At 44.0% G+C, this 21,697-nt stretch overlaps 3 protein-coding genes across 7 annotated transcripts in view; 2 read left to right on the forward strand and 1 right to left on the reverse strand.

The window, feature by feature from the left end:
- The first annotated feature begins 122 nt into the window (after positions 1-122).
- On the forward strand, positions 123-6,709 carry COIL (coilin). Of its 3 annotated transcripts, none has more exons than XM_033002425.2 (7): positions 123-389; positions 834-2,025; positions 2,352-2,438; positions 3,521-3,568; positions 4,172-4,247; positions 5,023-5,111; positions 5,572-6,709. In XM_033002425.2, exons 1-7 carry the CDS (start codon positions 139-141, stop codon positions 5,659-5,661), a joined length of 1,833 nt encoding a protein of 610 aa, XP_032858316.2. In that variant the 5' UTR covers positions 123-138; the 3' UTR covers positions 5,662-6,709. The 3 variants fall into 3 exon arrangements, with proteins under 3 accessions (XP_032858316.2, XP_042658420.1, XP_042658421.1); XM_042802486.1 differs by having other exon boundaries at positions 123-287; XM_042802487.1 differs by lacking the exons at positions 3,521-3,568; positions 4,172-4,247; positions 5,023-5,111; positions 5,572-6,709 and adding an exon at positions 3,327-3,431.
- Positions 5,120-21,697, reverse strand: part of LOC104368615 (meteorin-like protein) — a 27,665-nt gene continuing 11,087 nt past the window's right edge. The window contains exons 5-7 of one of the 3 annotated variants that reach the window (XR_004408503.2): positions 13,485-13,578; positions 7,674-7,772; positions 5,120-5,489 (exon numbers count right to left, since the gene is read on the reverse strand). The gene's annotated coding sequence lies outside the window, so the exon portion shown is untranslated. Of the gene's footprint in view, positions 5,490-7,673; positions 9,201-13,484; positions 13,579-21,697 lie in introns of those variants that run through there. The other 2 variants (XR_006166279.1, XR_006166278.1) reach the window with 2 other exon arrangements.
- On the forward strand, positions 9,351-19,735 carry TRIM25 (tripartite motif containing 25). The gene is made up of 9 exons (XM_033002192.2): positions 9,351-10,031; positions 11,130-11,225; positions 12,142-12,375; positions 12,880-13,036; positions 13,666-13,749; positions 14,160-14,225; positions 14,915-14,941; positions 15,303-15,398; positions 16,090-19,735. The coding sequence occupies exons 1-9, from the start codon at positions 9,402-9,404 to the stop codon at positions 16,620-16,622; spliced, it is 1,923 nt and encodes a 640-aa protein (XP_032858083.1). The 5' UTR covers positions 9,351-9,401; the 3' UTR covers positions 16,623-19,735.

The raw sequence follows: 21,697 nt of genomic DNA on the forward strand, positions 1-21,697 counted from the left end.
AACACCCCCCCCCCCCCCCCCGGGGGCGCGGCCAAGCCTCGCGCGCCTCCCGCCCTTTTTGTCCCACGCGCGGCGCCGTTGCCCTCACTTCCCGCCTCCCCCCCTCCCCCTGCCCCCTTTTTTTCCCCCCTCTCCAAGATGGCGGCGGCCGGCAGCGGCCCGGTGCGGCTGCGGCTGCTCTTCGACTACCCGCCGCCGGGCAGCCCGGGCTGCGCGCTGTGCTGGCTGCTGCTGGAGCCCAGCCAGGTGCGCCTCGTCACCGACCTGGTCAGCCTCATCCGCCACAGGTTCGGCTTCAGCCGGCGGGCCCGCCTCAGCCTCTTCCTGGAAGGGGCGCTGCTCCCCCCCGCCGAGAGCGCCCGCCTCGTGCGGGACAACGACTCGCTCCGGTACGGCGGGGGGAGAGGCACAGCGCGGCACCGGGGTGCGGCGGGGGGGGGGGGGGGTGTGTCCCCGAGTAGGGGCTTGAAACGCCCCCCCTCCGCCCCGTGGGAGAGCGGCGGGGCCCCCCTGGGAACGCAGAGGGGCCCTCGGGCCCTTCCCGCGGCGGGAGCTGGCGGGCGCCGTTCCGCAGGGCCGGGGGGAGCCGAGGGGCTGGCGGGGGAGCGCCGCCAACATCCCCCGGAGCTCCCGCGCCTGCCCTCAGCGCTCGCACCGCCTGGGCGGGCGGCTCGAAAAGAGGCGGCAGCGCCCGCGCTCGGGGGGCTGCTGCGCCGTCCCCGTGACTGGTGGAGCACCCCAAAGGACAAGCTCACCTGAGCTAATCTGTAAGAAAAAGGTGTTAATTATGCTAAAGTGTGCCTTTTGGGGATGTTTGGGGTTTTTTTTGACAGAGTAAAGTTGGAAGAGATAGTCACAGATGATTATGAAGAGGCAGATGATGGCTTCTGTACACCAAAAGAAGACAAAAAAAAGCATAGACAAAAGCAGGAAGAGGAAGAGTTCTCTAGAAATGAATACGACAGGCATAAAAGGGAAAAGAAAAAGAATAAACAGAATCCGGAGTATTCCTCTTATAGGGAAGAAGCCTCTGTAGAGATGTGGGACTCTCAAAAAAGGTACAAGAAAAGAAAAAGAAAGGAAGAAGTTAGTGGAAGAAATAGACTCACAGAAGGTAAGGAAGAGAACTCTACTGAACAATCTAAAAAACTTAAAAAAATGGAGAGGGAGAAACAGTTGGCAACAAAAAAGAAGGATGAAAAGCAGACAAAGGCCACTGCAGCAAAGATGGCTTTAGAACAAGCAAATGAGAGCTCTTCTCTAAATTCTGGTAAAAATATTACCAAAAAAATCGCAACACAGTCCAGAAAAAAGAGGCTGGGATCTTCAGATTCTTCCAGCATGTCATCTGACAGTGACAGCAGTGAATTAAACATAAAACAAAATAAATCTTCCCATAAACCTGTGGTGACAACACTTCCCAAAGACAAATCCCAAGCTGCTACGAATTCTGATGTGAAAACTGCTGTTTCTAATAAAGTGACTGTAAAGTCTAATGCTGAAAATTCCACTAAGACTGCAATTAGTAAAAACGCTAAAAAATCTGAGTCCTCTAGTTCAGATTCTGATTCGAGTACAGAGGATGAGAAAGTGGCAACAGCACAAGACAATACTGCAAAGGAAAAGTCACTGCCTAACAATGCGGCAGGTGTAAAACCCAGTACCACCAAGGTGTCCAAAGCAAAGACCTCCTCTTCAGAGTCTGATAGTTCAGATTCAGAAACACTTGTTATTAAAAAACCTGCAGCAAATGCTGGACTGAGTAATTCCATAGTCAGAAACTGTACTAAACAGTTGCCAGCCAGTATTCAAGGACCAGTTGCCAGCCCAGGTCGTGGAAGGGGGCGTGGCACGGGAGAGGATAACTTCTGGAAAGGAGCCAGGGGCCGTGGGTTCCGTGGGATGATGAGGGCCCAAGGCCGTGGGAGAGGAGCAAACCCTGTCTTCTTTTATAACTACAGCAGTGAAGGCCAGAAACAGAGGCAGCTAAATGAAGCTGCAACAAACACTTCTGTTCTTGTCCAGGTGAGTGACTTACCCAGTCACAGGTCAACTTTTTCTTGCAGCTTTAACTATACAAAAAATGTATAGCATGAGAGTAATAAAAGCAGAAAAAGATTAGCAGGATAAACATTGATCTTAACTTAGTAAATCTGATATTTACTGTATCTCCATTTAGCAGCCTGAGGAAGTGTTTATGAAACAATATTTAAGTGATTGTATTACATACATCAAAACAAAGCACTCAGATACATACCTTACTGAGAACTTCATACAATCGATTGAGCATAAACATCGTCTTCTATTTTTATTAATACAGTATCTAAATGGGTTTACTGTTTTGTTCACAGAATCCTGTGGAGGTCCCCAAGAGAGACTATAGTATGTTACCTCTTCTAGCTGCCCCGCCACAAGTGGGAGAAAGAATTGCCTTTAAGGTAAAGAACTTGTGAAATGCTGAATGCTACCGGGCTAAAATTGTTTCATTTGGGCCACTGTAAGTTTTTCAGGACACACTACAGATAGCATAGTCCTGACAACTAAATGCTTACACTGAAGAACTTAATCTTACATTGTTCTGGGGCCTTCAATCTTGAAGTAGAAAAGTTAGGCAGTAGTCTTCATCCTACTAATTTCTTCTTTTTCAAAAATTTTCTTTTAAACTTAAGCAGATGGTTCAGCACCTGTCTTGTGTCTAATGTTTGTAGGCATCTCTGAAGGCATTCGCTCCTCTCTTGCTGTCTTTCTGACCTAATAGTTTCCCATACAACAGAAACCGTTACCTCTTCTGTCGTTGGCTCTAAAAAAAACTTTTGTTGTAAAGTCTGATTTTGATTTTTACAAAGATTTGGAGCATGTGCATAAATTAAATGCATTTCTCTAGACTTTTTACATTTGTATAACACAAACAAAGAAATGTCTCCGTTGTCATTTCAGCTTGAATTTCCATGTACATTTGTACAATGACTCTTAGCTAGCATGTAAGTCAGCTCACAGATACCACAATTTTCTGGTTGTACTTTCACAAAGTCTCTCTCTACTGTGGGCATGTTTTCAAGGTTTTTGTTTAAATAACAATGCCAGAAAGAAGCATGTTACCGCTCTCTTTCCAACATGCAAGCAAAGTGAGCATTAAAATTAGATGCTATAAAAAGGAAAAAAAAAAAATCTCTGAGTTGTTACTTTTCTATATAGCATTTCTACAATATTGTTGCAAATCTTACCATACAAATAATGACACTTCACTGCAAAATAAAAAAGTAAATGAAAATGAAATCACTTCAGCTGAGGAGACTGGGATCCATCTCCCTTATCTCCTCTTGCAGCCTGACCTGAACGTAAATCCTTTGGAGCAGTGAGTCCTGGAAGACTACCTGGGACTGCAGTCAGCATCAGGATCCAGGAGCGGGAGACTTGGTTCTTGCACATCCCTCTTGCTGAAGAAACGGTGTCTGGCTATAGGTGGCATCATCAGGGATTGGAAAAAGTTGTAATTTATTATTTCTATTTCTTTCAACAGCGCTTGGAACTAACTGAAAATTACAGTCCTGAAGTTTCAGACTATAAGGTACTATTTTCCTTTCCTCCCTTAATACACTCACAACACTATTACAGGTGAAGTAAGGCTAAATATTTTGTGGTGGTGTAGTGTTTTTCTTTTCATCCAGTTGACTCCACAGGCTATTCCTGATGTCATAGTAAAAATGAAAACTCCAGAACCCAAAACTGAAAGAAATTTTGAAAGGTGTAGCAGTTATTTTAAAAAAATCCACAAGCATTATTAATCATCATTAATATTTTAGAGATGAAAAAAATGCAGACCTTCAATTAGAAAAATGTAGCTGTATTTTGAGTCTACTGCTGTTTGAAGTCAAGGCAAATTCTTGAAACTGGTGCACGTAAAATTTTGTAGCTTCTTCAGATAACTTGATTTCTGGATAAGTACTGATTTAAACTACAAAGACGGTGACAATGAATAACTTCGGTTTATTGATGCCAGTAACTGCAGATTGCTGAGCTTTACTACTGTGCAGATTTTAGACACTGAGATAGAAGTATTTGACAGACAGATATACTTCTTCTAACTGTGATCAAGTACCACAGTGGTTGTAAATATGGAATAGTTATCCAGTGCTGAAATATCTGATTCTTTTCTTGTTGCTTTATGAAGGAGGGAAAAATAATCGGTTGGAATGCTGATAAAAAACAGATCGAGCTTGAAATCCTTTTGTCGCCAGCAGGACAATGTACGTACCCTGGGACACTAAATGCTTGTTGTCACCTGCATCACTGGAAGGCAGCTAGTCCAAGGCAGACTTCACGTTTCAGGACTACTTCCTATTTCTTAGGGTTCCTTCTCAACACACCTCTTCTCTCCTCACTCCCTCCCTGAAAAGTCTATTTAAATGGAGAAGTTCTAACACCTGCTAGTTGAATTGAAGATGCTCATAGGTATTTACAAAATTACATTTGTCCCATCAATATGAGTAGTCAGTTAACTCATCTCTACTGTGGTGTCATTTCCTGAAAAAATTAAAATCATTATGTGGAATTACAGAGAAAATTTTAGATCATAATGCCATTCTTTGCGATGTTAGTGAGGCCACTGTCTTCAGTGGATGTGGAACTGAGTCCCTGCAATGACAAACCGCACTTCAGAGTCCTGAAACTGAACGTTTCTGAAACTGAATGTGTATACTGCAGTTGACATTTAAAGCCAGAATTAATGAGTCATCATCATATGAGCATACTTCTCAAATTTAGGCAGCATATTGTTAACTTTTTCATACATATTAGATAATTACCTTAATTTTGATGTGTAGTATTCAGTTCCACCTCAGATTTTTTGTTACATTAATGAACCCAAACACCCAACTAAAAAAACCCAAAAAAACCCAAAAAAACCCAAAAACAAAACCAGCCAAACAAAACAGAACCAAACCTGGTTTTGATTAGCTTTCTAAATATGGTAGGCATTTAAACTTTTTTGTTTATAGTTAATGAAGTTGTTTGTTTTTTAAGTTGCTAAAGAGCCAGGGAAATTCGATCTGGTTTACCAGTCTGCAGATGGAGCAGAACTGATAGAGTATGCTGTTCCTCAGGATACAAAGGTATGTTTATAACTGCTCATCTCTGTGAGATTCCCTTTATAATAATGCATCTGATTAAATGAATTGAAGCAAAAATAACCGTTCCTTTCTAACAAGAATGTGCATGATTTCAAGATAAGAATCACTTCTTGCATGATATTCAGTTAACTAGGTTCAAAACCAGTCACCAAACTGTAACTTTTTGTTTTGGCTAATAAAATAAGCAATGTCATGTCTGGAGAGAGTATCGGTTCTTACAAGGTTATTAATTTCATGCGCTGTCTATCCTACCTGCATCTTTCCTTACCCAGGACATCGGGCAGGTTGAGGTTCATGAAGAAGATGGAGGAATTGCAGGAAGGATCTGTGATCTCTGTTCAGTAGTGCTGCTGTTCAAGTCTAGACAAAGCATAATGTAGGAAAAATTGCATCTGCCCGTATGGCTTGTACATGCTCAGTATTGTCTGTATTTTGTTTTCAGATAACTGAAAGTTGGGATGCACTGATAGAGCCAAGACTGATTGTTGAGCCTCCAGTTAACGGACCCAGCAGTGAAAATGGAACAATCTAAGATGTGAACAAATGTAAATAATTGTACAGACTGGTTTTGTGAAATGCTGCCTTCTGGTTCTGAGGGCAGCAGATGCACTGGTGGCTATCTTTAATAAATGGTTTTAAAAAGAAACTATGCCAAAAGAAAAAGAAACACTTTTTTCTTAGGATATGTTTTTATGTAATACAGGAATACTTTGTTTATTATAGGAAGTCTTTAATACAGGTCTGTTGGGGTTTTTTTCTTAATAGAAGCTCAGTAACAATTTTTATATCCTACTGCTGCGAGCTGCAGAACTGGAATGGTTTGATCAAAATGATAAAATGTAACCTTGTACTGTCAGTACCTCCATTTAAATGTCTAGGTTTGGCTAGAGCCATGTAACTGCTGTACAGAGGTAGCTTGCTGCAAGGATAGTTAAAAACAACATTTAAAAATTAAATATATTGTTGATTTGCACACCTCTTCCTCTACAGCTGCAGAGCATGATACAAATGCCATGACCATGCAGTTATTTAGAGTTCATGTGAACATGTCAAGAAAAGCTTGTGGACTTCAAGCTTCTGTAATTTTGAGAGGCAGATGAATAGTATCGGTAACGGTCAACCTTGCCTGGAACCAGTGGAGTGTAACATGAATCCCTGGCAAACTTGGGTCCCAGTGTGTTAATCTGTGTAGGCTCTGAAAATGTTTGTGTGTGTTTGTTTTAAAGCAAGTGCTTTTGCCCTTTATGTGCTGAAGTTTCTGTGCTGCCTTTCCTTCCCAGTAGCATAATGGGTCACCAGGTGGTGGCAGTTCACTGACATCTGCTAATTAGGAGCAGTCAGGTGGCTCCTCATACCCATGTAGTACTCACATCTTGGCAAGTTTTACAAGTTAAGATAATCCTTGTCACAGGTAGCTGACTCTTAAACAGAAGATGTTTAAGAAAACCCCCTAGATACACGTAAACACCTGAAAAATTGTACATCATTGCTTAGCTAACATGTACGCTGACTAGTGCATGATTACATTCAAATATTGCACACCTTTGCATTATCCCTATTAAAATGTCTTTGTGAAGGAATCATTTTATATGAGTAAAGCTAATTTGTTTTGCGGTTCTCTTTAGTTGCCATTTTATATTAACATTTGTTTAGAGAAATGGACAGTTAGCTTCTGGCTGACTAGTAATGCTCTGAACAAACCCCACATGCTTTCTGCCCCTTGAGTTTTGGAGTCTCCTTCCAGCCCCTTTGCTGGGGCAGCCCCAGAGTCACAGGGGCTCCTTCCCACCCTCCTCTATGCAATTTAGCGTTACGGGTTTGTTTAAAAATTCTGTTACAATTTTTTAACAAATTCTAGTCCCATGAATCAAAATGTGAGAATGTGTTTGAGCTAGCAAGCTACAGTTGCACACGCACAACACACTATAGGCCTACAGCCACAATGAGCACCTGCAGCCAGAACCTGCTGAACAGACTTAAAGACCTGAAAGTTTGCTACTTTGACTACAGACCTTGCAAAAACACAGAGTCAGTGTCAGCTCTTTAGGAATTTGGGGTTATTTAGAATTTTTATGGGAAAATTGTATCTATTTAAACCACTCTGAATATTAAATCCAGAAAAGTCAGAGTCAGAGCACCTGTCTTGATGTTTGCTCAGCCACATATACATAAGGAACAATTTATTCTGCTGTGCTTCTAACTTCTGCTCAGACTCTGAGTGGCACTTTCAGTCAGCAATATCTGGCCAAAGGGTTAGATTTAGTTCAGAACCACATGAAGAAATTCTCAAGTAATTGCAAGGAAGCAAAGAGAATAGTAACTTCAGTAGCTATTTAAATGGTAAAATGCCTCAGTAATTTTTAACATTAAACTTGGTTTGTTTTTAGACAGCAAGAGTGGTTGGGATTACTCAAATTAGAATTTTGAGCCCTCTGATAATGGAGAATTTAAATTGCTCCTCTGAGCTGTAAGTACCATGTGTTCTGCTCCAGAAGCAAAAGCCACAACTGTCAAGCTGTATAATCACCCTTTATATTTGCATACCTTTGCATCAGTAGTACAAGATGAGTGCTGCAGAAAATACTGTGAAGGTACTGAAGGTGACTTAGCCTGGATAAGCCCAGGAAGAAGTGATTAATTCACCTATAGAAAAGTAAGAAACATAAACATTAACAGCTGCTCTTTGGTCACCTCTCTGGTCACACACCCCCCACAGCTCTGTCAGAACGTCCCTTTGCAGACTCTGGCAACCGCCACCTCCCAGGTACCCTCAGGTGTTCCCATCCCCTCCAACAGCAGTTACCAAGTCCTGATCTGCATGTCCCAAGAAAGCTGTGGAGCCATGCCCATCTGGAAACTCTTCCACCCTCAAACAGATTATGTAATCCCTGAATTTTTGCTCCTCTCTCAAAGCTGCAGCAGCTCTGAACGCCTCCTGTTGTCCTTTCTGCACCACCACCAAGTGGCAAATTCGAGTCCATGACACACGACCTGTCCGTAGTTCATCCTGAAGGGGTGTTACAAGACTGGAGATTACTGATGTAGGTAGAAGTCAATATTGTCTGTATAATGTAGATTTACAATGACGACTCAGATTTAATTTAGTGTTCCAAAATAACTGGCTAGGAATTTCTTTCAAAGCACTAATTATAACAGATAAACCACTCCTTTGAGTGCTTTATACAATTTTCCTGAACATTTTGGGATGTCTCCAAGGACTAATGGCAACGCAGAAACCCCACAGTTGCCTGCTAATAGATTTTTAATGACACTAAAAGGAACGTCAGCAGTTCTCCACACTTAGTGTCCGTTGGCCACTGGAAATGCAGTTGAGAGCAGACGGCTTCTGCTGCAGCCCACCAGGCTCTGTTTAAATTCTTGGGAAGTCACAGATTTGTGCCTGTTTGCTCCATTTCATCCATGCTCCCGGCGTGAGTGGGGAAGTATGAAGGGCACTGAGGAAGCCCCTGGGGCACCAGCAGACAGGGCAGAAGAGGAACAGGAAGAGGCCACTTGGGAGAATTTGGAGTCAAGTTCATCATAACAGGAGAAGTCAAACACATTGTGCATCCAATGGTTCTCTTAGAAACAGTGATTATTTAACAGACAGAGTTAAAAATAGATTTGAGGAAGTTGAGACACTTTCCACATTCCCCATTAGTAGTCACCTGTGTGCTTTAAAAACACCGGGTTGACAGCAGCTGCTTTGATCTTCAGCAGCCAGGTTAACGGTCGCTCAGAGGGAGGCAGCCGGGGCTGGTGGCAGCTCTGCCCTGTGTGCGGTGGGAGCCGGGGTTCGCCCGTTCCCACAGCGCCGGGGCCCACGCGGCCGCGGTTCCCGTTCGTCCAGTGCCGGGCGCGGAGCGGGGCAGCGCTCCGGGCGGGCGTTCGCCTCTCCGATGATTCGCTTCGGTTTAGAAACAAACCCGAGACCTCCCGGGCACAGCGGCTTGCGACGGGCGACGCCGCACCGGCCTCGCCCAGCTCGGGGCCGCCCCCCTCGCTCCGGGAATCGCCCCACGCGTGGAAGGCGGCCGAGCTCAGCCCCGAGCCCGGCGATCCGCGCCGGGAGCACCCCCAGCCCGGCTCCCCGCGGCCGCCCGGCCCGGCCCGGGGCGGGAAGCTCCGCGGGCGCGGAGCCGGCCAGGCCGCAGGCGGGCGGGGCCCGGGGCTGCCGCCCCTCCCGCCGGGGCGGGGACGGAGCCGCCGATATTCCCGGAAAGCCGCGCTCACAGTTTCGTTTCTGGTATCAGGGCAGCGGCAGTCAGGGCGATGGCGGGGCTGGCCGGCTCCTCGTCCGAGCCGGGTCTGGCGGCGCTGGAGGAAGAACTGACCTGCTCCATCTGCCTCTGCCTCTTCAGCTGCCCCGTGACGGTGCCCTGCGGGCACAACTTCTGCACCTCCTGCCTGGAGCTCTCCTGGGCCGGGCTGGCGAATAACTTCAGCTGCCCTCAGTGCCGCTTCATCTTCCCGAGCCGCCCGCAGCTGCAGAAGAACACGGTGCTGTGCCGGGTGGTGGAGCAGCTCCAGGGCTGCGCCGGGGTCGGGGTGGAGGAGGAGAAGAAGGAGAAAGAGGAGGAGGAGGAAGCGGTGGGGTGCGGGGCAGAGACGGGCCCCGTGTACTGCGACAGCTGCCTGCGGGCACCGGCCTCGCAGACCTGCCTGACCTGCATCGCCTCCTTCTGCCCCGAGCACCTGCGGCCGCACCAGGACAGCCCGGCCTTCCGCGACCACCAGCTCTGCCCGCCGCTCCGCCACCTGCACCGCCGCAAGTGCCCGCAGCACAACAAGCTCTTCGAGTTCTTCTGCAGCCAGCACGGCAGCTGCATCTGCTCCCTCTGCCTCCTCGAGCACAAGCTGTGTCACACCAGTCCCCTGCAGTTGGCCAAAGCCAACGTCGAGGTGAGTGGCCGGGGCGGGAGGGTCTCTCCGGGGCTGGAGCACCCTCTGAGGGGCACCCCGGGGCTCCCCTTCGCTCCCCTGGGGCCCTGGGTGGCGGGGTTGTGGGCTGTGGAGAGCCCAGGGGAGGCTGGGCCAAGACTTGAACTGTACATCTCAAGCCTGGCCTTGGCAAACTGTTACCCGTCCTCCAACGCACACTCAAGCGCGTCTTCAGAGTCATTCCTTGGGTTTTCCTCCTCTCTCTGAGCGTCTGGGAAGGCGCTGCCATGGAGCTGATGGCCAGCTCCTGCCTTGGGCTGGGCTGGCCGGCAAGACCCAGGTGTCACCCACAACTCCAAGCCTCCTCTGCTGCTCACTGCACGGGGCTCACTGCGTGGCCATGCTGCAGGCTGACCGAGGAACTGTAGACAGATGTTGCTCCGTGTACTTCTTAAGAAGCAAAGAATTCTAAAAGTAGCATTGGGAGATCTCTAGCACGTAGATAAAAGCCTGGAGGCTCTCCACAGAGTGGAAGGGAGGGAAACCTGGCCTTTCTATCTTACAATCAGAGGGTAGAAGAGTAAAGCGTGCTTGAAAAGTTTAGGTGGCCAAACTCCCATCTGTTCAGTGAGCATGTGTACTGCATACCCTTGGAAGTCCTCCCTGATTGAGCTTGGCAGCATCTTGAACTTAAAGGGATAGGTAATTCACATCTGAGCAAGAGAATTCTCAATTAAAACGAGATGGGTGAACAGTAGTGTTAACCTAGTGCCCAAAGTCCAACGTGGGAGTTAACGTAACATTTCCTCTTAGCACTGGGAACTGCTGTGCTGATGAAAGCACTCAGCCCTTATCAGGAGCCAGTCAACAGCGTGCATCTTGCTGTAGGGAGAGGTGGAGCTGCCGGGAGGGTGCCAGCTTCAGGAGCCATACATGCAGAAGAATACTTTTACATCCTGTAAGCTTTAAGAAGCAGTAGGTTTTAAACCAATAGTACTAAATGCTTACTATAGTTATTTAAAACTTTTTGTAAATATGATTCTTACTCCAGTAAGCATGACCTGGGAGCAGACATGGCAACTGTTTCTGTGAAACACCTTCTGATCTCTCCTATTGCAGTCGGCGCTGAAGAAGAAACTTGTGGAGCTGCATAACCAGAGTGAGAGAGCTGCTCGGGCAATGAACACTGTGAAAACAAACCAAAGCCAAACTGCTGTAAGTGGGTAACTGTTCTGAATGCTGTCAGGTTGCTTGGCATATACTGGCCACTGCGTGTTGTTGATGCTGGTACTCTTGTGACAGCAGCTGTAGTAGTGAGGTGGCACTGGCAGGAGAAGACATTATTGGGAGGGAACAGAAGGGTGTTTTCCTGAGTCAGACAGCTCAGTGGGAGATTGGAGTAAACCAGCCACTGTGCAAGGGTTTTATATTCGCATGTGCTGACACACCCGGCCAGTAATGGGGCTCAAACCCATCCTTTCCTGTTGCATCAGAAAACATGTGTCTATGCAGCCCAAGCTGAAGGATTAGTGAGCTGTAATGGGTGCACCAGTGCAGAAATTTGGGATGGCTCTTCCCCATAAATTACCACAACTAATCCTTGCTCTCAGCTGATGACCAGGGTTGTCGTTTGTGCTGACAGCTGGATTGGGTACATCTCACTTGTACCATCCCTTCTGAACCAAGTGGTAGAGACCAAGAAATGGCAAAGCGGCTGGGTAGCACTTCTGTGCTCCTCTGGAACATCTCTCGGACGATCAGGAATAACTTTGTATTAACAAGAGATGCCACATCTCAGAGGCAGAAACAGCTCCAGCAGTGCAGGTGGGTGTGCGGTGTCCGGGCTTGTAGTGGCACAGCCCCATCCCAGTGCTGGTGGCTGCTGGATGCCTGGCCTGGCCTCTGCCCCACAGCAGGGATATGGAAACTGAGAATTGTCCTGATTCCTTGGGAGTAAATGAGTTTGCTTTCAAACTACATAGCTTTCAAAGCACATAGCTTTTCTATAGCTGGTCTCAAGTAATTGAAGCCTACGTGTTCCTCAACGGCTTTCTTGTAGTAGTAGTAAGCAGTACTTTGTTCACAAACTGTGCTTTTGAAACCAGTGTCTGTCTGTTCTTGTGTGTTCCAGGAGTCAGCTTCCAGAAAGAAAGATTTGATCAGAAGTGAGTTTTTAGAAATTAAAGCTTTAGTTGAAGAAAGAGAAAATCAGAGCTTGAAAGTAATTGCAGATGAAGAAAAAAGAGTTTGCAATAAGTTTGATTATATTTATGGTATTCTGGGAAGTAAGAAGAATGAAATTCAGTCTCTCAGAGATCAGATTGAGAAGGCACTGACTGAAGATGATGACATTCTGTTTTTGAAGGTACTATGTCCTTTAAATGCGAATCCAATTCTTCATGTTTCTAGAATGCAGAATCGCAAAAGCCTGCTGTGGTAGTCCTGCCCTCCAGACATTTTCAGTCAAATGGTAATGCAGTCATGTACAACAACCTGCTATAAAAGGATGTATTAATAGGTACACAAATACCAGTGACAGAGTGTTGAAATGAAGTGGTGTCTGTAACTCCCCCCAATTCAGCCACTACCTCTCCTGCAAGCAGAGGGGCTAGCGGGTGAGAGAACACACCTCCATGAGGTGTTGCAGCTCCGTGCTCTGATACCGTCCAGTAGATCTTTCCTGCTGCTTCAGATACCAGCTGTGGGTTGCTCCTGAAATTCTGCCATGGGCCATGTCTAACTGTAGCCTTTGCTCCTTTGAATTTGAGCTGACTGCACAAACCCTACTCCATTTAAAGTAACTTGGTTGTATTTTTCTATGTCTGCTACACAAGGTGGTCTGCATGAGATCTTCCATTTGTCATTTCAGAGAGCAGCAGTACTGCAACAAACATCAACAAAAGATGCTTTTGTTCCTGTAATTGAAATGGACCAAAACTTGATACATTCCGCTTATCAGTCTGCCATTAACCTTAAAGACACTGTGAAACAGTCAGTGACTCAGTCTAAGGAGAAAAGAGCAGAAGGTACTGTATCACAGGGAGAATTGGCATTTTCTTTTCTGCCTTGGCTTTGAGCTCAAAGGAGGGATCTTCCCCCTCCAAATATCATTTAAAAAAGTAGTGCAGCAAATACAGTTGGTTAATGTAAACTGTGTCTTCCAACTTCTGCAGTCCTCTATTTCCATATAAAAATGCTACAGACTGGGTTAAACTATGAGAAAAAATGTGCCAGTGTCTCTCCACTTTTATCTGTACTTGGATGAACTGATGTGTATCGTGATACTATGCCCTTCTGGCACAGCTCAGCCTTTATTCCTTATAGTAATTTATGTTTTTATTATGTAGCAGGGTTGGGTGCAGTTAAAATGTGAATTTGAGGGAAGACATAAAACATTTGAGAGTGATAGGACTATGGTTACCAAACTGTAAAGGTGCTGATCATGTAAGTGTTGTAGAACAAAGCTCTACTTACTGTATTAAGCAGGAGTATCTTTTGGACTGGCACGTGGGTATCTTCTGTGCAGTTTCCATCTCTGCCAAGTATCACTTAAGTTCTATTCACATAACTGAAAAATAAGATTAAAAAAATGCTCTCACTAATGCATTACTATTCCTGGCAATACAAACCATAATGTAAAATATCACCATTGCAGCAAAACTAACATCTGGAAGAACTAAGCCCCCTCCAGCACCTTTTTCAAACAAAATCACTGTTGGAAAGAAGCCTCCAGGACCACGTAAGTACTCAAGAACATCATCCTCTATATGGTTTTACTATTAAATAAGAATTTGAGCAGTTACCTGAGAGCTCTTTGCTCTAGCGGTGATGCAGTGATTATCTGTAGTGAACACTTTGGCATGGGAAAGGGAGGGTGTTTTGGGCTATTTACTGATGGATGCCTTGTGAGCTGTAAAGCAGCAAACTGTGCAGGTACGATGGTGCATTAGCCTCGGTGTGTGCTTGTAGTGGTGTCAGCGCAGGCTGTAAAGCAAAGTGGAGCCTCCTCACCCTCTGGTTCTTTCAGGCTTTTTTTTTTTTTTTCATTTGTACTGAATATCTGTTGGCTTGTTTGATCGATTTGTATGTATTGACTCCTGCTTATGAGCTGTTCATGTTCTGTTTTCTCTCTTTCCCCCACTTCACCAGAGCATACCCACAAAGAGAAAATCCTTCACCAGACTCAAACCACTTCACAGGTGGAGGCAGATACCAGTAAGTGATGATTAATAGCAGCCTTACTCATATATTTTGCTGACCATGTCTCGCTTACAGTCTAAGGCTGGGGTGATGGAGACAGTCTTCATGGCAAGTTTTACTGGGGCCTTTCAGTGTTGTTATGTCCAGATACTGGTATTGATGCGGCATTCTAGCACACTTGGAAGATCCAAATAATGATCCAAATAAATTCAAGTGTTAAAGTACTTCTGTTACTTCCACTGAGCTCTTGACACATGGTCCTTACCATTCACAAATCCTGCGTGTGGAGCACTCAACAGGGTCTGTTGTGGATTGCTGGAGTTAAATGAAGTTGTATCTCCTGTTGCTACACTAGAAGATCTGTTGTAAAAAGGAATAGTCTGTGTGCCTCGTGGGAGCAGGGTAATTGCCCCTTGCCCTAACATGCTGTATCCTAGAGTAGAAATGAAGCTCCTTCCAGGCTTATGACCCTGTGAAAGAGAAAGCAAAGAGTAGGCTGTACTTCAAAGTGTAGCTTTCCAGTATGGCCGTATTTGTACATGGCTTCAGCATGCTGGACTGTCAGCTTTATGTACTGCTGCAGCTTCAGAAGAGCCATGATGGTGGTGTTAGAGCTGGCATAGTCTATCAGTGGCTTTTCAGTCTTAGTAGAACTCACAGTTCATTGTTTTTTTTTTTTTTTTTTTTTCTTTTCCCTCCCCCAGAGGAGAAAAAGAAACCCGTTAAAGTTGGTGAGTCCAAAATTTTGTCCTACTTATCCTAATTTTCATTGACTGATCTTAAAATGTTAAGTAGATGGTCACCACTGTTGTTGTATTAAGCGAAAGTTCAACTCTTGCTCTGAGAAGGCTCTTACTAATCACTGTGAGAGCGACCAAGCACTGAAAGAGGTTGCCCAGAGACAACAGGGGTTTCTCAAAACTTGACAAGACAGTGAGCAACCTGAGCTAATGTTGAAGTTAACCCTGTGTGGAGCAGGAGGCTAAGCCAGATGACCTCTCGAGGTCCACCCCAACCTGAGTGTGTCTCTGGTGTGTTAAGCATGTGGGGGTTCTTTCCAACTAGCCAAACTCTTGTCTTCTGTCAATACAGCACCAGCCATGGGGACACTAAATGCTGCAGCTGCTGTTTCAGCTAAAGAGCTTATTGACAGCTTTCTGAAGAAATCCAGAGAGGAGCTTTTGCAGTGTAAGACACCTGATGTTACACTACTTAAAGATGAATTTTCTGCACTGATATTATGTGCCCTTTGTTGTTATTTGGAAAAAATACTTTTGAGGGGGCTTAGCTTGGTTATCAACTGGTTGTTACAAGTAAAGAAAATTTTTGGAACAAAAGTGGGAAGGAGGTTTCTAAGTGGTTCTTTTGCCAGATGAATCAAATTTATCTTTGGTGTTCATGTATCTTTATGAAGGTAAATGAAGTTTTTTCAGTAATGGCTTTTGTTTCCCCCAAAATGACTGCGTTAGGGTAGCCTAGAAATATGACGTAACACACTGGATTTTTCTTTGAAATGAAATGCAGGCTTTTATGCGAGCCCATGATGGCTTGCTTAAGGTGCTGTACTAGATGGTATACAATATAGTATACCTTCTGCTGCCAGATCGGCAATCCCCTTCTTCTGCCAGCATGTATTTGGGTGGTGAAGCAGTCCCATGGGGATGCCTGAAGGAAACAAACTTGCCCTCTATTTGCCTGCTGCGTAACACAGAGCTGCAGTTGAACCCAGCAGCTATTACTGTGGTCCCAAGAACTGCCTGCACTGTGGAGGAGAGCAGAGCAAGAAGATAAACATGCATAGGAGCAAGTGCTTAGGCAGGACAGTATAAATAAAAGTGCTTTGCTCTTCAGTACCTTCAAATGATTCATGTCATTGCAGATGCTGCTAACATCACGCTGGACTACAACACAGCTCATAACAAGGTGATTCTGTCTGAGAAATACACCAAGATGTCTGTCTCAGACACCTCCCTGAATTATAACCACCACCCTCAGCGCTTCACCGATTGTTCCCAAGTGCTGGGGTTCCAGTGCTTCAAGAGAGGCATCCACTACTGGGAAGTGGAACTGCTGCAGAACAACTTCTGTGGCATTGGCATTTGCTACGGTAGCATGCGCCGGCAGGGGCCAGAGAGCCGCCTGGGGCGGAACAGCAGTTCTTGGTGTATTGAGTGGTTTAATTCCAAGATATCATCCTGGCATAATGACGTTGAAAAGTGCTTACCCAACGTGAAGGCTACCAAGATTGGTGTGCTACTCCACTGCGAGGGAGGGTTTGTGATTTTCATGGCTGTGGGGGAGAAGCATAACTTGATCTATAAATTCAAAACCCAGTTTACTGAAGCCTTGTACCCTGCCTTCTGGTTATTTTCCAGTGGCACTGTTCTCTCTCTCTGCCAAGTGAAACAGTAAGGTCTCATATCCCAAATTAATCTGCCTAAGTACTTACATGCAGATAATCAGTCCTGCAGCAACTCTTCGTATATCTTAGTCTAAGAAGTCTCAGAGATTGTTTGAGACAAAAATTATTAGGTCTTTTAGGCAGTTTGGGAAATATGCTGATTCTATGGTCTGATTTGCTAAAGCCTTTAGATAGTGATTTAGTAAATCGATGATAGTAAAAACTATGATGAAGGTATTACAAAGACCTTGATTGTCCTTCTGAAAGCAAAGTTATGATACGAACCATTGTTAAATGTTTTCAGTAGCCACTGCAGCACTACAGCAGGTTTGCTGTAAAGGATCCCCAGAATTAATTTTCAGGACCAAATGTGTTCCACAAATAGAAATTTGAGAAAGAAACGGGAAGAACTCTTTGACAAATTCAGGTTCCAGGCTTTGAGGTAGGTCTCAGTGTTGCCTTTTTCCCTATATGCAGACTGTTGTCAATAGTCAGGATTTGTAATACATGTGTTCTCAGTGTAGAACTCCATGAGATGGTACAGAATGAACTGTTAAAATCAATAAGTTTAGATCTTGTGATGCTAAGTTATAAAAGCCAATATGACAAATCTCATCAGAATGGAAAAGCAGAGACTTTTAGAGTTGATGGATAAGAAATGGTGTCAAAATCACCAGGAAATAGATGACGTTGACTTGGAGACTGGGAATACACCAGAGAGTCTTCGGGAAGCCATCCTGCAGAGTAGTAGTGTGTGCTCTGTAATACTATTGCTTGTGGGATGAAGCATTCTGTCTCATGTTCTGACCCAGAACATGCTTCACATTTTCACACTGAAGGCTCTTCAGTGTTTTTTTTGTATGTTGAGGAGTCCAGGGGGTGCATTTTTGGCTTGCATAGGAAACATAAATGTGCTGTTAACTTAAAGCAGTCTCCTGTCATAAAGCTTTTCCTCTTTGGGAGGCAAGGTATTCTCTGCTGGTGTATCCTAAGTTGTTCAGGTGGTAGAAACTGGACTTCCTACATGGTTTTGGGACTCTGATTTGAGGAGTCTCAAGACAGTTTTCACAGTACCTAGAAAATGCTGTTTTCTCTCCGCATGAAGCCTGCGGGCAAACAGATTAGTCTCTTGAAACATACAGGGAATTAGCACAAAGCAGAATGTATGTCCATTCCCACGGGGATGGATTTTTAATTCTCCTGGTGTTCTTTGCTTTGGGTTGTGGTACATCTTCAGAAGTCCTCACCACCTACAGAGGCATCTGTACTTGTGCATTTCTTTCTTAACAACTCAAAACCAATCAGTAGGAAATCAAGATATTTGGATTTCATAGTTATTGGGCCTGTATCTTGTTGCCTCTGGGCTTACTATGCTAACTCTTATTTCTTATAGTAGCCCATGAAGAACAGGAAAGCTCACATGAAAGATTTCCTGGACTTTGATTGTAAAACTCCCCCTTATGGGACTTGGTGAAATAAAACACAAAGCTACTGCAGGCAGTTTGGAAGGGAATTGTTAGAAGGCTGAGAAGAACCTCTCTGACTACATTTCATATTAGCCAGAGTGCTTTAGAGGGAGACTTGCAGGAATTCAGGCTTGGTGTCTCTATTTTGACTTGGTTTGTAAACTCTCAGTGCTTTGTCAACGATAGCATAAGGCTGATAAGACACTTCCATTTCTTTGGCCAGAATAGGATATGGAATCAATGGTGGACCTTAAAGTGCCATGACTGTCTCTGGAGTAGTTGTACTATCTCAAGGGTCTCAGCTTTCCAAAGCACAGTCAGCGCTAAAACTACCAAACCAAGCAGAACACTTCAAAAGGTGCGGAAGGAGGATGTGTCCTGCTAGCAGCCAACAATGAATACAAAACTGTTTTTCCTGCACTTCCAGTTTTTCAGCCGTGAGGGACAAGAGCAGTTTCCTCTGAGAAATCCTGTCCCTACAGCTGCTTGGCTGTGCCACAGGGCTGCAGACCCACTCAGCAGGGTGCTGAAAGAGTACTCTGTCCCCTTGTTCGTGGGGAAAAAGTGCTCTGGTGGTTTGTGCAGTAGAGAAAGTCCACATTTTCTATGGCTTGCTTCTTGACTTTAAAGGGGTGTTTAATATTAACCTCTAAGTCTTTGGGTTTCTTTAGCCATAGTCTGGAGTGATAGTTAAGCAAAGTAAAGAAGAGCTCTTATTCTGCCATGTCGAACAAGGTTGGATCATTAATATTACACTGGTGTATGATCACCAGTATATAACACGTAAGATTTTCTGGATTACTACAGGCAGTGAAACAAGCCTGCTGTGGTATTCCTGAATCTCTTTTTTGTTTGTTTTCTATTGTGCTATGAATGACTGGAAATGATAGAATGAGGTTCTGTTAATTTGGAATGAAATGAGAATTGTGTAACTGAATTGCTGCAATTCTGAAAACTGTTACTTCGGTTAGCTTCAGATATCATGGATACATTGAAACATTGGGGTCATATAACGTTAAAAAATATTAGTTACAGCACGATATAACATTAAAAAATATTAGTTACAGCATGATAAATAATGGTTCAAAAGCCTTTTCAATACAGCTGGAGTGTTTTTACTCAGCCAGTAACTATCAAAGATGTACTAGTTTTAAACAAAACATAGATCCAAGCATGCATTTTAAGTATACCTCTCTTTTTAATACTATAAAGAACCCAACTTTTCCAGTCTAGAAAAAGCACTAATTCTGGTGTTAATAAAGCCATGAGGATATAGAATGATTTGCATATTAACGTACAAGTGAGTAAATGGAGAAATGCTTGCCCACTGAAAATACATTAATCTGCTTAGATTTAATCCTTTCTTCAATGAAACTCATCAGTAAAATACTGCAGTTAGAAAAGCAAAATGCTTGTATAATGATAAACCTGTTGATTGTACTGATAAATCAGCCATTTACTTCAGTATGTATACTCTATTTTATTTCATATAGATGTGTCAGCTAGACAACCTTGTCAGGGCAACAGACATAGATTTTATGCCATCTGGTTTATGTCTGTGCCTGTAACTGTTTTAGAAGTTGACTGTTGTTGATCTTTTCAGCTGTAATGTGAATGAATTGTGCTATTTTTAATTAAATACTCATGGTAAACCCTAACTCTAAATGTTTTGTTCTCTGCTCAGAGCAAGCAGTAACAAAGACAGAAATGAAGATGCTATAGTGTACGAATAACAGGTCTTTCACTACATAACTCACTGAGTCATGAAAACTGAGGAAGAGAGAAAAGGACAGCTCTGCTATCCACTGGACTGTCAAATGCTGTCCTAAACTATCTCTTTCACCTGAGCTACACACCCTTTATCAGTAACACTGTATTCTTGCAGAGGATGAGGGGAACATCCTATCCTGTAAATGAAACTGGAGACCTTTTTGGGTAAGCAAAAACATGGTCATCAGCTGGAGGGAGATAAACAACTAAGGAGTTGGTATGTGCAGTGCGATTGCTTAAAAAAGCCTTAAGTCATGCCCAGCATCTGCCAGCTTAAGTTACATCTGGAAGCAGCAATGGGTGATGATTCCTAATATTGCTCAGTGGAATCAAACCAAAGGGCTTGTGGTTTGCAAGCTGCTGCCTCTGTGTGGCCAGTGGAAAGCAGCTCAACAAGGACCTGCTCTAGTGGCTCAATAGACTTTTAAAAATTAGCCAAAACAAAGGCACCCACAAAACAAGTTAAAACTTTTAAAGACTCTTCCACTTACAAGTGAATTAGGCTACTGAAGGTTTTGGGGAATAAACTCTCTGAAGAGTTCCCAGAGAGACAGACAACAGTACTGCTTGATCAGTATGGCAGGTAGTACAAAAACGAGGGGGAAAAAGCCCAAACCCTCATCTTTACTAACTTCTTGTCCCATGATGTCCCTGGGATTAAGAGGTCAATTAGGTCTGCCAGAGTTTGGCCTCCGTTTCCAAAGACAGACAAATAGATATTTTGAGCCTGTGTAAACTTGACTGTGACTACAGCCTGGGTCTCAAGCAGGTACTGAAATCCCATAGAAGTCAGCATGCTCAATTACTCATACAAGGTTTGTTTTCTTACTTGCTAGTGTAATTTCTTCTTGATTTAGCTTTGTGATCACTTTTTTTCACAGCAAAAGGAACAACAGACTTGGACTCCAAATCATATTTTCTGGGAACACATGTGAAAACGTTTATCAGGATGTTTCCCAATATTGGTTTCTCTTCCCAAAATAAAATTGTATTTAGCTAGTGTTTAACACTGTGTTTTTATACCCAGTTCTCTGAATCACTCCCATCTCTTCCCCCTCTTTCTGATTCCTTCCCAATTGAGTGGCTGCTACTTCTCAAATAATCAATATGTCAGTTACAAAACATGTCACGGTGTGGCCATTGTATGACTCCTATTCAAAGTTCATGTCATTTAGACTTTCATTGGCAGCTATTTTGTCCCATTAAAAAGTTCAAGACAGCAATTTGTGAATCTTGCTCAGCCAAGTAGAACTGTGAAAAAAAGGACTTATTTCAAAAGTCAATTAATTGTGGTCTGTCAGAGTGTTCCTCATTCAGTTTTTTTCCAGGCCTTGTCATGGGCTCACATCTGTCAGCCCTGTGTTTCCCAGGCTGCTATCAGATGCCGTTACATTGAAAATAATGGGTTTATTCACACCATTTATTGGACTTTGTGTGGTAGACACATTTGTATATCGTTTTACGGTGTAACAATTCAATTTACATAAAATATAGGCAATTATGTGAGTCCAGCCAAAGCACTAAAGGAGGGTGAGAGGAGCCACCATTAAAATAATAAAAGCTAATTGAAAAGAGGCAGATAATTTAAGTGAAAATACCATAATGAACAATTCTTGATCCTAAATTAGATCAACAGAGCTTTAAGGAGGTAAGTTAGTTTTATTTTGTCTGTGTTTGTATTAATCTCCTTGGTGTTTTTCAATGTAAGAAAATAATTTGTACTTTTTACAGCACCTATGTTCCATTTTAAAAAACAAGTAGTTCTTGGTGGAGGAAGAAAGGGGTTTTTTTGCTTTAGGGTTAGGGTTTCCCCCAAGTTAGAGAGAGTTTCCACATCTGTCTGTAAAGGA

This window comes from Tyto alba, unplaced genomic scaffold (assembly GCF_018691265.1).
Source record: "Tyto alba isolate M040663 unplaced genomic scaffold, T.alba_DEE_v4.0 Super-Scaffold_39, whole genome shotgun sequence".
Taxonomy (NCBI): domain Eukaryota; kingdom Metazoa; phylum Chordata; class Aves; order Strigiformes; family Tytonidae; genus Tyto; species Tyto alba.

What these genes read in the sequence shown, in the direction of transcription:
- COIL (XM_033002425.2), top strand. Translation starts at nt 139, where the DNA reads ATGGCGGCGGCCGGCAGCGGCCCGGTGCGGCTGCGGCTGCTCTTCGAC. An exon ending in GAGAAAGAATTGCCTTTAAG is followed by an intron (nt 2,439 to 3,520) that starts GTAAAGAACTTG and finishes TTCTTTCAACAG; the next exon opens with CGCTTGGAACTAACTGAAAA. An exon ending in TTTGTCGCCAGCAGGACAAT is followed by an intron (nt 4,248 to 5,022) that starts GTACGTACCCTG and finishes TTGTTTTTTAAG; the next exon opens with TTGCTAAAGAGCCAGGGAAA.
- TRIM25 (XM_033002192.2), top strand. Translation starts at nt 9,402, where the DNA reads ATGGCGGGGCTGGCCGGCTCCTCGTCCGAGCCGGGTCTGGCGGCGCTG. An exon ending in ATGACATTCTGTTTTTGAAG is followed by an intron (nt 12,376 to 12,879) that starts GTACTATGTCCT and finishes TTGTCATTTCAG; the next exon opens with AGAGCAGCAGTACTGCAACA. An exon ending in AAAGAAACCCGTTAAAGTTG is followed by an intron (nt 14,942 to 15,302) that starts GTGAGTCCAAAA and finishes CTGTCAATACAG; the next exon opens with CACCAGCCATGGGGACACTA.